This window comes from Globicephala melas, chromosome 2 (assembly GCF_963455315.2).
Source record: "Globicephala melas chromosome 2, mGloMel1.2, whole genome shotgun sequence".
NCBI classification, from domain to species: domain Eukaryota; kingdom Metazoa; phylum Chordata; class Mammalia; order Artiodactyla; family Delphinidae; genus Globicephala; species Globicephala melas.
Genome location: NC_083315.2, coordinates 166,818,973 through 166,835,231, shown reverse-complemented (window position 1 = coordinate 166,835,231; position 16,259 = coordinate 166,818,973). Strand labels below are relative to the sequence as shown.

The 16,259-nt window shown below is 55.7% G+C and overlaps 1 protein-coding gene across 5 annotated transcripts in view; it reads left to right on the top strand.

The window, feature by feature from the left end:
- Positions 1 to 15,462, top strand: part of PRIMA1 (proline rich membrane anchor 1) — a 63,799-nt gene extending 48,337 nt beyond the window's left edge. For 3 of the 5 annotated variants that reach the window (XM_060295225.1, XM_030883495.2, XM_060295226.1), the window contains exon 5: positions 12,270 to 15,462. In XM_060295225.1, the coding sequence (XP_060151208.1) occupies positions 12,270 to 12,372 (103 nt within the window). In that variant the 3' untranslated portion in view covers positions 12,373 to 15,462. Of the gene's footprint in view, positions 1 to 8,486; positions 9,631 to 12,269 lie in introns of those variants that run through there. The other 2 variants (XR_011377266.1, XM_060295227.1) reach the window with 2 other exon arrangements.
- The last annotated feature ends 797 nt before the right edge of the window (positions 15,463 to 16,259 follow it).

The following is a 16,259-nucleotide window of genomic DNA, read 5'->3' as shown; positions in this document are numbered from 1 at the left end:
AGAAGTCATGGGAACTCTGATGGGGATGAAACAGCATTTGAGCTGAGAGCCTGCTGCAGCGGGAGGACGATTTTAAGAAGCAGAGCAGGGGAGGCATTCCAGGCACCAGGAAGCCCCTGTGACGGGGCAGATGAGGCTGGAGGGAACCCTGAGCCCGACGGCGGAGGCGTCTGTCCCACCAGGCGGAGCTGTTGGCCCGTGATTCAGTAGACACAGGGAGCTACTGAAGGTTCTGGGGGAACAGTGTGCACGTTCTCTGGGGCACTGCCAGAGAACGGGGCAGTAGTCCCCTCAAGGACCCTCCTTCCCCCAGAGACAGGCTGCAGCATCTTTTTAATAAGCTCAGGCACTTCCAAAAGATACAGCGTCGCTTCTGCCTCTCTCTCTCTGCCCCCAACTCTCCTGAAGAAATGGGCTACCTGCTCCAAGGGCAGGAGGGCAGGGCGAACCTATCAGAAGAAGCTGACGGTCACAGCTCCGCACCGTGGCGTTCCGGCCAGCGGTGGCCTGGTTTCGGCGGAGCGGCGGCCCTCACAGAAGGTGTGTGGAGGCCCCGCCCTCACCGCCTTGGAGCAACCGGAGGGGCCTCCCGTCTCCTTCCGCTGGCTCTGGGCTCTTGGTTCCCGGGTCTGTCAGCCGCCTGGAAAGACAGAGAACTCACCCCAGACGGCTTAGTGGATCCCTTCCATGGTGTGGCTGGGACTCCTTCCCGGGGGGTGGGCGGGGCTTCCTCCCAGGGGTGTGGGCGGGGCTTCCTCCAGGGGGTGTGGGCGGGTCCACCGAGCGGTGGAATTCGTGAAGCATTTCAGGACTAAAAGCGGTGGGAGCTCTTAGCACCCCTAGGACAACGGAATAATACAAGGGGGAACCTAGAGAGCCCGGAGACTCGAAAGAAGGGCTAATCAGCAGGACCTGTGGTTGGAACTGCGGGAGATGCAGCCCCAAAACAGCAGGTGGGGGGGAGAAAACTCCCCACCCTTTCTTTCTCCAGGCTCCCAGGTCTCCTGGAGGTGCCTCCCATTGGCCAAACCCAAGAAACAGAGGAGCCCAGGAGATACTGCATAGGTGTCAGCCTCCCGGGCCCACGTAGTAAATGGAGCACAGTCCCTTTTCTGCCCCAGCGCCCATATCAGCAACCTCCTCTGGGTGAAGACCCAGCCCTCTGCCGTCCAGACCCTCACAGTCCAGAGAGGGCATCCCTGGCGCAGGAGGACAGATAATCAGTGACAGGAGGGGCTGCTACTCACGGTCAGTGGGGGCAGAAATAGAGGCCAGTTCTCCCAGAAGCCTCCTGGAAGGAAGCTTGACCTGGGGAAGGTGGGTTGGGGGAGGAGCAGCAGAAGTTACGCCCGGTGTAGGAGAGCAAATGCCCCCTCCCGGCTCCTCCAGTTGACCCTGTAAGAGATAGCCTGTCGCAGGCAGCTGTCTGTGCATTTCTCTCCCGAGTAAATGGAAGATTTCTTGCTCACAGTCAATTCTTTTTGGTTAATAATTCATCTGAAACATGCCTTTTCTCTCAGGAAACAAAAGCATTGCATGTCGCTATAAAACCATTGAAAGGAAAATTCAGTGATAGACCCTGCTTTCTTAAAAAAAACACTGTCACAGCCTGGAGTCCTAGGGGAGGATTTCCAAGAGATCTTTGTGAATGGCCACAACACAGCCTTTTGGAGGCAGATTGCTGGGAGGACGGTTCTAGGATCAGCTGGGACGGGAAGGAGATGATTCTGGAGATGCCAGCTCGGCTTGGCATGTGGGTTGTGGCCGCAGGGATGAGAGAGACGGGGTGGGGGGGCAGATGCAGAAGGAGCACCCCCATGGTGCCCTCACTGGGCATTGACCTTGATGGGAGGTGGGGTCTCCTTAGCACTTTCCACACACAGACTCAGTGACTCAAACTTCATCCTGTGACTCAACAAATGTTCCCAAGGTCCCAGCTCTGTGCTGGGAGGTAAGGTGCTCAAGGCATCCAGGTTGGGAGATCCCAGAGGAAGGGGCGCCTCACCTAGACCTGGGGGCTTGAGAAGTTTTTTGGAAGGAGATGGGCATCCCATGTGTTAGTCAGTGGGACTAACACGTACAGTGGCCCCCAAGTCCCCTGTCAATCACCCAAATTCTGGAGGGTTCCCAGCCGTGGGGAGCCCACGCGGTCTGCATTTCAGTGGCTCGTTGCTCTGAGCTTGCTGTGACCACGGGATGGTCAGGCCCCAGAGCCCTTGGGCGTTCTGGACCTCGTGCTCCATCCAGGCCACTTCCCCACCCCAGGCCTGGCATGTACCTGTCATCAGACAACAGGACAGCCTGGAGCTGTTAAAAGAACCCAGAACTGGGAGTCAAGACCCCTGCGTTCTGTTCCCAGCCCCAGCCCAGCTCAGTGGGTATCACTGCCCTCATCTTCAAAGTGAGGGTCCCTCAAGTCTCTCTCCGGCTCCCTGAGCCTTTGTTTCTCTGTCCTGGCATGGCAGGCGGACCACTGCCGCTAGGTCCTTCCACCGCCCAGACGTGTAAATGCTGGGCCAGGGGCCAGGGCTGTGCTTGGCCTGGGCGCTTTGGTGGTGGGTGCTTCAGGCACAGCCCCTGTCTTCACTGCACACATCCCTAGGGGGAGAAGTGGGTGTTAATCAGATTGCCCCCCAAAGGACCGGGAATTACAATGGGAGAGGACTGCCTGCAGGGGAGACCAAGGCTCTGTGAGCAGGGAAGACAGAAGAACCTCTTGGTCCAGGGTGGGACAAGGACCTCAGACAAGCCGGAGTCAACGAGAGGCATGGAGATCAAGCTCCAAGGTGTGGGGTGCCCAGTGCCTGGGTAGGAGGTCCAGGTGACACCCCACAGGCCTGTGGGCCCTCAAGAGCGAGGTCGTTCTCCTAGGTGGGTTTGCAGCTTCTCTGCCGGCCACACCCTTCATGCAGAGGCTTGCGTTGCAGAGATGGCCTCACCCCTCCCAGCCCCCTCCCTTGAGCTACCCCCACTCCCAAGGCACAGGAAGAACACCCTGCTTCCTTTGCTGGTGCATGGCACGGGTCTTTCACCCTCTGCCACCGATTTGCCATTAAGCCACTTGACAACCATTTCCTTCTAATTTACAGGGTATTGGCTGAAAGACCAATAAAAGGCTGCAGAACAGTTTGGCCGATCCTGCAGGCTGCTAATTGCAGACAATAAGCAAGCATGCTGCTCCCGGGGAGTACGCTGCGGGGTGCACACGTGTGCCTGAGAGCGCCTGGGCACCCGCATCATTGCTGGGCTCCCGTGCACATCAGCTTTTCGTGGTTGAGTTGCTTCCAGAACAGACACTTTTGAACACCCAAGGGCCTTAGAACCCACTGACAGGCATAGGCTGCTCAATGAGCCAGTGCTGGGCCACACATATTTATCGAGCACCTACTGTGTGCTGGGACCTAGACTAGATGTCAGGGATGTAGCGATAAACAAGACTGGGTCCCTGCCCGCCCCCTCCTTCTGGGGGAAGCAGATCAAACATACACACACTGGCAAATTAATAAATGAAGTGCTTTAAAAGACTGAGTGCTATGAAGAGGAAAAAAGAGAGCCTCGGGGTAATGAGGGAGAGGAAGAGAAGGGGATGGGAGAGGTGCTTCCCCTACCTCAAGTATCAGGAGTGCCGTGCGTGCCTCTTGAGGCGGCTTTATGGTTAGAAAGTATGGTTAGGGCTTTGAACGTTCATTATCACTTTTTAATTTAATTTTTATTTTTATTAAAGTAACACATGCGCATAGTTAAAAATGTCAAATGAGTCACAGCCTACTAAGAAAACCAGCAGCCCCCTGATTGTCCCTCTTTCACCCCAAATCTCATTCATAAGAGGCAAGCACTTTTTTTTTTTTTATTTTGGCTGTGTTGGGTCTTCGTTTCTGTGCGAGGGCTTTCTCTAGTTGCGGCAAGCGGGGGCCTCTCTTCATTGCGTTGCGCGGGCCTTTCACTGTCGTGGCCTCTCTTGTTGAGGGGCACAGGCTCCACACGCGCAGGCTCAGTAGTTGTGGCTCACGGGCCTAGTTGCTCCGCGGCATGTGGGATCTTCCCAGACCAGGGCTCGAACCCGTGTCCCCTGCATCGGCAGGCAGATTCTCAACCACTGCGCCACCAGGGAAGCCCGAGGCAACCACTTTTGCGTGTTCGTTGTTCCTTCTGGTATTTCCCTGCATATTCTAAGTGATGTGGATACTCTATTTACCTTTTCTTTCAATCTGAAACATTATCAATTGACTTTTCACTATAGCAGACACAAGGTTCAGGACCCTAACACTACCCACCGACGTACAAAGCACTTCCCCGCTTCCCATCCACTTCCTATAGGTGTCTCCTGTGAGAGGTTCAGTGACTAGCCAGTGTCTCCCTTAGTAAGTGATAATGTAAATATTGATCCCAGCTGAGTGCACTATGATTCGTTTCCTTCCCTGGAGTGAGCAATGCCTCTTCCCAATATGGTCAAATACATCAGGTGATCAATCTGTCGTTCCATGTTTGTCTTGGAAAATCCGTCCTCCTCTCCAGGTGGATGGTAGCTCTCTGGGCTTGATGCACAGCTGTTGCATTCTCCAGCAGCCTTCCAAGCTCCCCTCTGGGAACTTGCTGACCTCAGCTCTCTCCCTCTCCTTCTCCCACTCCAGTTCTTTATTTCTTTAGCTTGACTCCATCGTGGAATTTGTCCAAGAGCTTTCCTGAATCATAGACTCGATAGCAAGTCAGTTTAGTGAAGTTAGTTTTCTTTTTAGAATTGACGTGCTTTCTGGAGCTTTGGGATGGCCCAGAAGAGGGTTAGCTCTTATTGAGTGTGTGGCAGGTCAAGAAGACCTGGTTCCCAGGCAGCTGGAATGCCATGGAGGAGGGCAAAGGAGATTCCTGTGATGTCTGAGCCACAATAAACCTCCGTGGTCGTAGGAGGAAGCTGAGACCTGGATGGGGACGAGACGTGGCTCAGGTCACAGAGGGGTCCAGCCCTCGTCTCACATTCTTTGAGGATGCAGGGAGCTGCCCTCCTGGCTTCCAGCTGAGTCCTTACTGCTCACTCAGGACCCAGCTCAAACACACCTCCTCGGACATGGCGCCCTGGGCTGGGGTAGATCTTTCTTCCCCGCCAAGTGCTAGAGTTGTAGCTCTCCCTGGATTTACATTTCTGCTTTCTGCTCTAGGTCGGTTAATGTTGGTGTTTGCATGTGCATGTGCTCGTGCACGAGTGCGTGAGTGACTGTGCACACGCACGCACACGCACACAACAGGCACATTAGACGGGGGAGTGGTCGTCCTGTCTCACTCATCTCCTCTCTCTCCTCCACAGTGCCTGGCACACGCCTGGCACGTGGTACTCTTCCATGACTTCCTGTGGTGCGAATGGAGGCTTGTTTGTACAGACTTGCCAGAGTCTGCCTTTAAAAATGACAAACTCTATGTACAATTTCAGTAAACTTAGTCGTTTTGTTCCTCTCCCTCTGGGTGAGTGAAGTAGGATCTGCTCTCAGAGTGAATAATGCATGCACGGTTTTAATGCCTGGCCTCACCCCTTCATCAGCTTCCTGACCGTCTGCCATGTCTGCCCCCTCCCGCCAAGCCCCTTCCCGGTACCCAAGATCCAGTGCTCGCACACTCACTCAGCAGCCCCCTGTCACGCCCGGAGAGGCCTGGCCTCCCTGCCACGCGCACGTGACACACTCTCAGGCTGAGACTGCCTCAGAGGAGGCAGGCCCTGCCATCTGCCGCCTCCCCTTCCGCCCCAGAGGACACGCCCAGCAGCCCAGCCCTCTCTTCCCTGGCCTCTGCTGAGCTGCCTAGTCAGGGTCAGAGCAGGGGCCAGAGGAAGACCAGGTGGGCTGGGTCCAGGATTCGGAACAGGAGTGGAACCTCTTCATCCAGCCTCAATTTGCCGTGAACTTCCAGGAGCAAGAAATTCACCTCGAATCCATCTTGCATCCCTGGGGTCTTGAGCCTGAGGTTATCTTTTGCACCAACACCTCTTGGGACAGGTGGGGGCCTAATGCAGTGATTGGGTGCTTGAGACCCAGCCTTTCCCATCTGCCACTTCTATAGCAGTGCTGCTCCCCCCAGGCCCCCAAATCCAACCTCTCTGGCTGGAATTTGAGACTCTCATGTCCGGCTGTACCGTGAATTAAGTTAAAGTAGTACCCTCCAGGGAGGGACCCTTTGGGCATCGGTGTTGAGCACAGATGCATGGCTGTGCTCAGAAACCGTCTGACTTCCTTTGGGACCTGGGCTGGATTCAGAGAGCTGATTCCAGTGCTTTGCGGCAGGACCAAGACTCAACCGTCTAACTCCTGGGCCAGCACTCCTTCCCCTGAGCCACGCTGCCATCCTCTCGGCTGTCCCAGTGGTGGGACCAACACACAGATTTCTTCTGAGTCCCAGATGCCACAGGATCTCTCATTATTTTTACCATCTCCACACTTCTCCCTCCGAGAAGAGACTGGGCCCAGGAGGGGCTGGGGCACAGGGTGTCCTGACCTGCCCTGGGCTGGGATACTTACTTGGGCTTATTTGTGCTTCTCCCCCGCCCCATAGGGGTCCACATGCTGTGGCGGGTGATGGAGTCCCATCCTGGCGGTAGGAGGCGGGCTGTAGGGACCAGCTGCTCTGTCTGCCCGGGATCCTCGGGTCAGGAGCCCTGTGGGGTGCACCAGCGGATGGGAGACTCAGACGGGTCCCTGCTTCTTAGGCCTTCTCTTGTCACCAAGAAGCTCCATCCTCCCTGAACTCGTCTCTCCAGACATTGGGGCAAGGCCATGGGGCAGGGTGAGGGGTAGACAGGAATCCCCGATACGAGGAGTCCTCTGATGGCTCCCACTGCACTCAGAATAAGATCCAGATGCCTGGTCCTGCCAGCCAGGTCCAGAGGAGGACATGAGTCCCAGAGCCTCCCCAGTGCCATCCTTCGACTTGCTCAGCAGATGTGGCCGAACAAGGAAGCCCTGGTGGTTGGTGGGGGGACGGTGAGCACAGGGGACGCGACTGGAGTGCGAGGTTCCCCAGCCACGTGCCTGGCTCGCCTTCCCCTGGTGGTGGCAGAGGGTGCGGGGCGGGAATGGGGCTGCTGCTCCTCACGGTCAGGGACGCCCTCTGTGGCCCAGAAAGGCTTTTCTTTGGCTTCTTGACGAGGTTTGGAGAAATCTGCAGTCTACAGAGGCGTCTCATGGCAGAGCCCTGTGTGTGTGTGTGTGTGTGTGTGCATGTATGTGTATATGTGTGCGTGTGTGTGTATGTGTGGGGGGGCATGTATGAGTGTGTATGTGTGCATGTATGTGTGTGTTTGTGTAGTGTGTGTATATGGGTGTGTGTGATGTGTGTAGTGTGGTGTGTGTGTCTGAGCATGTATGTGTGTGATATACGTGTGCGTGTGTGTGTAGTATGTGTATGTATGGCTGTGTGTGGGCATGTATGAGTGTATATGTGTGCATGTGTGTGTGGGTTTGTGTACTTTGTGTGCATGTGTGTGTGATGTGTGTAGTGTGGTGTGTGTATGAGCATGTATGTGTGTGATATACATCTGCATGTGTGTGTGTGGGTTTGTGTATTGTGTGTGCATGTGTGTGATGTGTGTAGTGTGGTGTGTGTGTGTCTGAGCATGTGTGTGTGATATACGTGTGCATGTATGTGTGTGTATGTGTGGGTGTGGCGGGCATGTATGAGTGTATATGTGTGTATGTATGTGGGGGTTTGTGTATTGTGTGTGTGATGTGTGTAGTGTGGTGTGTGTGTGAGCATGTGTGTGTGATATACGTGTGCATGTATGTGTGTGTAGTGTGTATGTGTGGGTGTGGCGGGCATGTATGAGTGTATATGTGTGCATGTATGTGTGGGTTTGTGTATTGTGTGTGTGATGTGTGTAGTGTGTGTGTGTGAGCATGTGTGTGTGATATACGTGTGCATGTGTGTGTGTAGTATGTGTATGTATGGGTGTGGCGGGCATGTATGAGTGTATATGTGTGTATGTGTGGGTTTGTGTATTGTGTGTGCATATGGGTGTGTGTGTGATGTACGTGCAGTGTGGTATGTGTGGGTGCATGTGTGCGTAGGTATGTGTGTGTGTGTCAGGAGTGGGCTGTGGGGAGGATGAATGCCTTTGGAAGAGGGGGTCTGAGACCTTTAACCTCACTTCGCTGAGAATGACCCTCCGTGGGGTGCGTGAGACAAGAAACCAGCCGACAGCCTCCCCCTCAAGCCCTCAGAGCTGTTCTTCGCTTCCAGTTACCCCACAGAGCAGGGGCTGCGGGTGGGGCCCGTGGCAGCCGTGCCAGCGTTGACCGAGAGGGCTCCGCCTGCCCAGGCTGGACCAGCCGCTGCTCTGCAGGCAGTGAGGCATCGGCGCCGCCCTCCAAGCAGAGAACGGGGGCCCCTGTGCACCAGGCCGGGGTGGGGTGGGCGTGGGGTCTCAAGGTGGGAGACCTCACCCTCCGACAGCTGGGAGTCGGGCACAGAGCCAAGGAAGCGCTCACTTCCCTTTCTCTTGGTTTTAGGAACCAGGCCATGTAGGCAGCCGTTTGCACCCATCTCTTCCCACACAGACCGGGTGGAAAGGCCTTTCTTTGGTTTAGCGGGACCTCCCCGGCTGGCTCACGGAGGGGCCCGGCTGGGTCCGCACAAGCCTCCCTAGCACTTCAGGAGCCCTGCAGGGGGCACACTAGGTGGGAAGTCTGTGCGGACCGGAGACCACTGGCTGCTCCCCGCTGACCCCTTTCCAACCGCAGTACTGAGAGCTAACACACACTTATGGGGCGCTTACTGTATGCCAGGTGCTCATCCAGGGGCTTGACACGCATTAACGTATTTAATCCTCCCCACGGGCCTATGAAATGGACACCATTATTGTGCCCATTTTATAGACCAGGAAACTGAGGCCGAGAGAGGTTAAGTGGCTTGCCCAAGGTCACACAGCTAGAAAGTGGTGGAGCTGGGTTTACTGAGCCTGATTCTTCCTCCCAGCACTTCTGCAGCGTCACCCTGAAGAGCCGTGCTTAGAGAGAGGACGGAGATGGGGTTCAAGGCAGAGGCTTGTCCTGCCGTAGGTAAAACTCCAGCTTCCACCGGGCTCCAGTGAACCCCGGAAGGGCTTTAGGACTGGGCTGTCCAGGGAGCAGAGTGGACGGGGGCTCAGCTCCAGTGGGGAGGGGGGCAGACCAAGTTCACTTCTCAGAAAAGCCCTTGGGGCAGCTACTTCTCCCCTCAGCGCACCCAGGCTCTGGGACTGCTCCTGAGGCAGTGTTGCGCCAGCCAAGTGTTGCCTTCTTTGCCGGGTGGAGCCCCTGCCGAGACCCCCTTTCCTGTCTGGGAAGCTGGCTGAGTCACTGAGGAGGCCCTGGAGCTCTCTCCTGGCCCTGCCCCCAGTGTCCCTCCAGCCACTCCCTCTGAGCCACCGTTGCCCCCAAGGCCCCGGGAATGCAAAGGGGTCTCCCAGACAGCAGCCTGCGTTAGCAATGTCTCCTCTCCTCCTGACAGAAGGAATCCTGCTCAGTTCCTACCTACTCCCTGAAAAGGGCAGGAAGGGCTTCCCTGGTGGCGTAGTGGTTGAGAGTCCGCCTGCCGATGCAGGGGACACGGGTTCGTGCCCCGGTCCGGGAGGATCCCACATGCCGTGGAGCAGCTGGGCCCGTGAGCCATGGCCACTGAGCCTGCGCGTCCAGAGCCTGTGCTCCGCAACGGGAGAGGCCACAACAGTGAGAGGCCTGCGTACCGCAAAAAAAAAAAAAAAAAAAAAAAAAAAGGGCAGGAGCTCTGTGCCCTCCAGGCTTTGTCCATTTCCCTGTGAGTTCCAGGACCCCTTCATCTCTTCATTATCCACCCTGCTTTTTTTCTTTTTTTTGTCTGTGCCACGAAGCATATGGGATCTTAATTCCCTGTCCAGGAATCAAACCCGTGCCCCCTGCAGTGGAAGCGCAGAGTCTTAGCCACTGGACCACCAGGGAAGTCCCTCATTATCCACCCTTGAAGGCCCTTAAGCCTCATCTCCCCTGCCCTGGACCCATTGCCGCTGAGTTTTCAGACCTAGCCCAAGAGTGAATATTTATTAGGGAGAAAAACAGAAAAATCTTTGGGCCCAGAGATTTTTGCCTCTATTTTCTGGAACCCTGATTCTGATGAAATCCCTCTATATTAATGATAAATTTAGGAATCTCACATAAGTCCATCGGTGGCCTCATGTTAGGGGCAACAAAGGATCCTACTGTAAGAATATGCATCCCCACACCCGATTTTCCAGGCTGGGTAAAACTCCCTGAGTCAGAAATCAAGCCCACCCAGCGAGGTCAGAGCTGCTTGAGGCCCCTGGAAAGGGGTGGGTGGGACAGGAGGAAAGGTAAGGGAGACGGAGGGAGAAAGGCGCAGGGGAGAGGTCAGCTCAGAGTCCGTCATTTCCAGGAGCCCATCACAAACACGGCAGCTTGTCTGAGCCCTTTCTGAATTCCAGAAAGTGCCTGTGAGCACGTACATAAATGGGGTGTTCAGACCCTAGAACATAGCATGCGCTGGGTTAAAGCAAAATGCGACAGGCTTCTGGGAGGACTCTTGAGAACCCTGGGGAATCTCCAAGAGGAGGACGGAGGAGGGCCTTCCTAAGGTGATTGGACCACAGAGCCCTTTTGGCAGGGGGCGGGGGGGGGGAATGCCTGCTTTATCATCAGTAGCAGCAGGATGCTGATTCAGCAGAAAGATGTCTGGACCAGGACATGGTAGTGGGTGGTGTTCCAGGTCCCACCACCAACTAGCTGGGAGGTCCTTGGGCAAGTCACAGCTCTCCCTAAGCCTCAGCTGCCCCATGAAATGAATCCCATAACTTCAGGCCTATCTTCTTCAGGGGACCGTTGTGAGAGGGGACAACCACAGGGGACATGTGATAACCATGTCACCTCTGAACAGGCCTGGTAGTCCCACCCCATGAAACTACGGATAAGCTGCTCACAGACCCTCCCTCCCCTAAACTAATCACCAAGGCCCTTATCCCACAGGCATCAAACAGTCTCCACCTACCAGGCCTTCTCCTGATGGGTTTGGGGAGGCTCTGAGGACATTTGAGAAGGCAGATGCAATCAGTCCCTAGGCTTTCAACCATGACCGCAAGAGTTCAACTTAGACAACGCACAAAGCCAGTTCAGGCGCAGCCCCAGCGTTATTGGGGATACAGGAGGTGTCTGAGCTGCTGCCTCATGGGCCTCAGATCCACCCAAGAGACAGCAGGATTGTAGCATGGGGTCGGGCTACGCAGCATGTATGGCATGGACCTGTTGGGAGGCTGTGGCCACTCGGGCCTGGGGCTGGGGGCCGAAGCCCTCCTGAGCCATGCAAGAGAGGAGGTGGGATTTGAGCCAGGCCAGAAAGCCGTGCTGTGAATTCAGAGTCTCAGCGGAGTGGGCACGAGCCTTCTCAAAGCCATCCTCGCAGCCTTCCCGATGCCCTGCGTTTGTAAGACGAATGGCTCCTGGGGTTAAAGGGCCTCTGGAGTGAGTTTCAAATGGCTCGATGTGAAGTGTTTGAGAACCACTGGGGTGCACTAGTTTAGTCTGGACATTCACCATCACCGCAACCACCACCGTTACCATCTCTACCGTCATCATTATTACCACTATCTTCAACTGCACCACCATTACTATTACCACTGTCATCATCGCCATCATCACCACCACCATGACCACCACTCTCATCACCACCATCAACTCCACCAGGACCTCCACCCCCATTACTATTACCACCACTTCCACCCACCATCACTACCACCTTTACCATCAGTGCCACCACCCCTGTCATCACCATCACCGCCTCCACCACCATTACCACCATCCACTTCATCACATTTTCCACCTGCCTTTGATCACACAGAGATAAGATTATAAAGTCCAACTACTGGCACCTCTCCTCTCTTAACCGTCTGCACCCCAAATATTCATCGTCATGTCTGTCGGCTCATAATCAAAGAGACCAACCAAAGCCTGATACCATACTAGGCTGAGCGTACATTCTGGTTTGTCCAGAACAGTTCCAAATCCTGCCTGTTGTCCCTGCTTCATTATTCACGGCTCCCCTCTTCCACTGTCAGCTACGTTTGCATGACATTATATTGTCACCCTAGTTTAAGACCACATCCCGCTTCTGATTGAGTCCCACGAAGATTAGCACCCCAAGGATGCTGACCTGGAACAGAGCCTGGCAGGAAAACTAGGAGGGTGAGATACCCCTCGCCAGGCATCGATAACTAATGGATACCCCTGCCTCCCCCTCCCTTGCCTTCCCGCTGCTGCACCGGCCCCCAGGAAACCCCTGAGAAAAGAGGAAAACGGCACCGGTGTTGCTGAGTATCCCATGACCTCCTCGCACAGCAACAAAGGGGTGGACGTGAACAGCGCCGTGGTGTGAGTCTGCAGGCCCTGGGCTGCTGGCCAGAGGGGCACCTCGGCGGCACTAGTGGACACAGGAAAGCAGGTGGACACGAGCTGACACTGGGCTTGTCGGGACTTCATTGCCTTGCAGGCCTCGAGCCTCCAGAAGGAGAAACCATACTCTGCCCAGCCTTGCCCCCTGGTCAGGCCGTGGGCAGGGGCAGCGGACACCATGCTGAGCCAGGCTCACCTGCGTGCAGCACCGGGGCAGCGCTGCCACCCGCCACCCCGTCTCTTCCTTGTCTTGCGTTTGATCCATTGACTGTCTCCGGGCTGCTGTCTAAAGCACACGCTCTGAGAAGGCAGGGAGTCTGTCTGCTGGGGCGGGGAGGCATCCCCCTTTAGCCAAAAGGAAACCTCTCCTCCTCCCCAGGAAGCCCGCCTGCTTCTTCCTTGACCAAGCTGTCCCCAGCAGAAGCCATGGGCGCATCCGTGAGACGTCCCCGTTCAAAGGTGCTTCCCACACATCTGTCCGCCGCCCCGTCTGCAGCTGTCTCAGTCTTCAGGGCCTGCCTTCTCCCTCCCGTCCCCACCGACGCCTGGGGCCCCTGTCTGCTGACCCCCTGCCACGGAGGGCCGTGAGCCCAGCCTACAGAGTCCCCTCCAGACCCAGCAGAGGGGCCCATTCACACCCCGGGGTGGAGTCTGGCCGTCCAGGGAAAAATGACTCACTGAACCTCAGGCCCGGGGCCTGGGAAGGGCAGGGGCCACTACGCCTGTCCTCAGGTTCATTCCCTCACCTGACCCTCAGAGGAACCAACGCTTCCATGTGAGCCAGGCCCTGCCTTTCCCCCGGCAGAGGCCGCCACTTGTGCCAAACCCACCGCCGGCGCTCTGGGCCTGGCCCACCCTGCCTGGCGCTGGGGCCCCTGATGCTCCCCTGAGGCCTGGTACCCAGACCCTTCCCTGAGAGTCTCCAGGCCTCCCGTCACCCAGAAGGAGGCAGTGTTCTTCCTGTGGCTTGCTTTGAATGTCTTTTATGTTCTAAAAGCGCTGAACCCTCCAGAGTGGTTGGTAGATGAAGGGAAGAAAAGGAGATGTGAGGAGAGGGACCCTCCAGGCCTGGTGACCCCCATCTACTGGCCCGGTGACCCCCATCTGCCAGTCTCTTTGGCAGTCGGCCACCTGCCCCGTGGGCACATTGCTAGGCCCTTGGAGACAGCAGCCTTGTGGTTCTGCACAGCCCATGCGCTGGGAGAACACGCCCTGCGGTTCCCTCACTGCCCACACACCTGCTGAGAAGGGACCCGACCCAGCCAGCGGCTCCGCTGGCTGGCTATGTAGGGACTTAGCCTGGGGACGCTGACCGCCTACTAAGCCATCAGTGTCGTTCTCTGGGGGGGTGTTTGGGCCACAGGCGAGACTTTCCCATCCAGGGGAGACTGATAGACTGAAAACCAGTCCTCTTTTGGGCTGAACCTTGAAACATCCATTGTCCAGGAGCCCTGGTGCCCACGGAGTTGTCTGTGGGCCGAGCGCAGGGGAAAAGGTGAGTGCGCTGTGACCCTGACCCAGGTCCTGCTCCCAGGTCAGCGGGTACAGGCTGAGGACAGGTCCAGGGCAGACTCTCCCAGAAAGGATTTTTCCTGCTTTTCCATTTTCCCTGTGCGTTGAGGCCTGAGTGTGGGTGCGGATTGGATTTTGCTCTCCCTGTGCACCTTAGCACAGGGCCACCTGTGGCCTGCATCCCTGGTGAGCACATGGCAGTACTCATGGTTCATGCCCTCCAGTTCCCAAGGATGCAGACCTGGGTGACAAGCGGGCCAGAGGCTGTGGGTCCTCAGCGGGGCACACCCCACCCCAGCGCACTTCCCCACTGCCTGCAGCCTCCTGCTGAGTCCCCCCTGATCCCTGAACAGAGACCCAGGCAGGACCCCAGCCCTAAGCACACGCCATCCTGGGTTCGGAAGTGATAGGAGAGCACCTTCAGCCAGAGGGAAGGATCCGAGCTAAGGGATCGTGGAGTGCTGGACAGCCAGTCTCGGGGGGACCCCGAGGGGGGCAGGTCACAGCCCGGCTTTTGCACAAACCGACTGGTCCACCTTCCCCAACCTGAGCTTAAATTTAGGAGGCCCGGATTTTGCAATTAGCCTAATCCTCCAGCCCCGGCGAAGCTCCCCACGAGGAACCCCAGTGGACCATCCATCCATCACTCTGGGGCCAGTATCCCCTTCCCTGGAGACACACAGCCAGGGCTCCATGAAAAGCTAACGTTTGTGCGTAAATTCCCCCAAATTGGGTTTGTCAAATCTCCTCTCACCAGTTAGTGAAAACTAAGAGAAGGGCCCAGTTTTTAAAAGAGAATTCACTTGAGAACAAACCCAGAACCGGCCATTTGGAAGACAGCTCTCACGGGTGCAGGGGGAGAGCCCCACTGGATTTTCAGCTTAAGCAACAGAAGCAACAATAAAACTACCCCAGCCTGGTGGTTGAGCTTAGAACTTTAATTTAAGGAGTGTATCTGCAGCCCCTAAACACGGACCAATCCTCAGACTAGTCTGAACTTTCGAGAACGAAATGCACATTCCTTCTCTGCATTTTCTCAAATAGATATTTTTCAACCGTCTCCTAGTTGAGCCCAACTTTCGAGTGGCATATAGATCTCCCAGCGTTTTCAGGTGTTCCTTAGAAGCTTCTAAAGTCAGTTTTAGAAGAAAGACTAATAGCTGTAAAAATATAGACATATATATTATATATAGTTATCTATATATATTTAAAGAGATATCTATATCTATATATAATTACTGTACTCTCTGAATCTGTACAAAGTATGATTTAAACAGCCCAGGTAGTGTGAGATATCTAATGCATGAATGTAAATACCCTGAGACCTGCCTTCCTAACCGTGTGCCGAGAGTACCCGGGAAGATGGCTCTTATTCCCAGGAGTTCTGTCTCAATGGACAAATACACGCATCGGGGCCGTCTTGCCCACCAACAAGCCACTGATGTCGACTCTGTGCTGAGATGTTGCACAGGAAGCAGGACCGGCAGCGCTGGGCGTGGGCTCCGTGTTACTTACGAGGAAGAAAACATCATGCCTTTTTATTTTCAATAAAAATATACTTATAAAGATGGCTGTCAGTTGTCCTTTGTGGCGGAGTGGGGAAGGAGAGAGCGGACTGAGTGTGGTGATGTGGTCCTTCCTTGAGGCCCTGCTATAGACCCAGGTACCTTGGGTACCTGGCTGGCCGTGGTACTTTGCTTGCCTGGTTCCTATATGGTTTTATCGTAATGCCCCGAGGCTGGCATTTGTGGGCATTGCAAGGTACCAAGCCTCTCCGTCAGCCCCAACCCGGCCACACTGATCCTTGACTCAAGTGAGAGGAGGGTGGCCAACCATCCCAGTTCGCCTGGGACTGGGGGGTTTTCCTAAAATATGGAACGTTCAGAGCTGAAACGGGAAAAGTGCCTGGCGGACTGGATGAGCCAGTCGCTCTAATTTGACAAGTGCTCACGGGAATCAGGGGGGCCAAGGATCCGCAGGCCACGCTTCAGGGGAGATGGGTTACTTCTGTGGCCAGTGACAGGCCTCCTACTATACCTACCCCCAGGTCTAGACCTCGGCCCCCAGGGTCAGTCTGCAGCTGCTCAGATCACTGTGGTGTGGCCTACCCTGCGCCCCCAAGCAGAGGGACCCCAGCCCCACCAGGAGCAGCCCTCTTTCCCTGTGCTTTTGGAGAGAAGAGGCTCCTGTCTGATGGGCCAGGCAGGATAGAGAAAGAAAACAGTTGCCCCTGCAGCATCATCGTTTTTATCTGAGGAGTGAGGAAGCAGTTTGGAGACGGAGTGACAGCCAAGGTCACGCAGACACAGGAAACGGGTGGGACTGGGGTTTGCACCCAGACTTGGGTGTCTTCAGCAT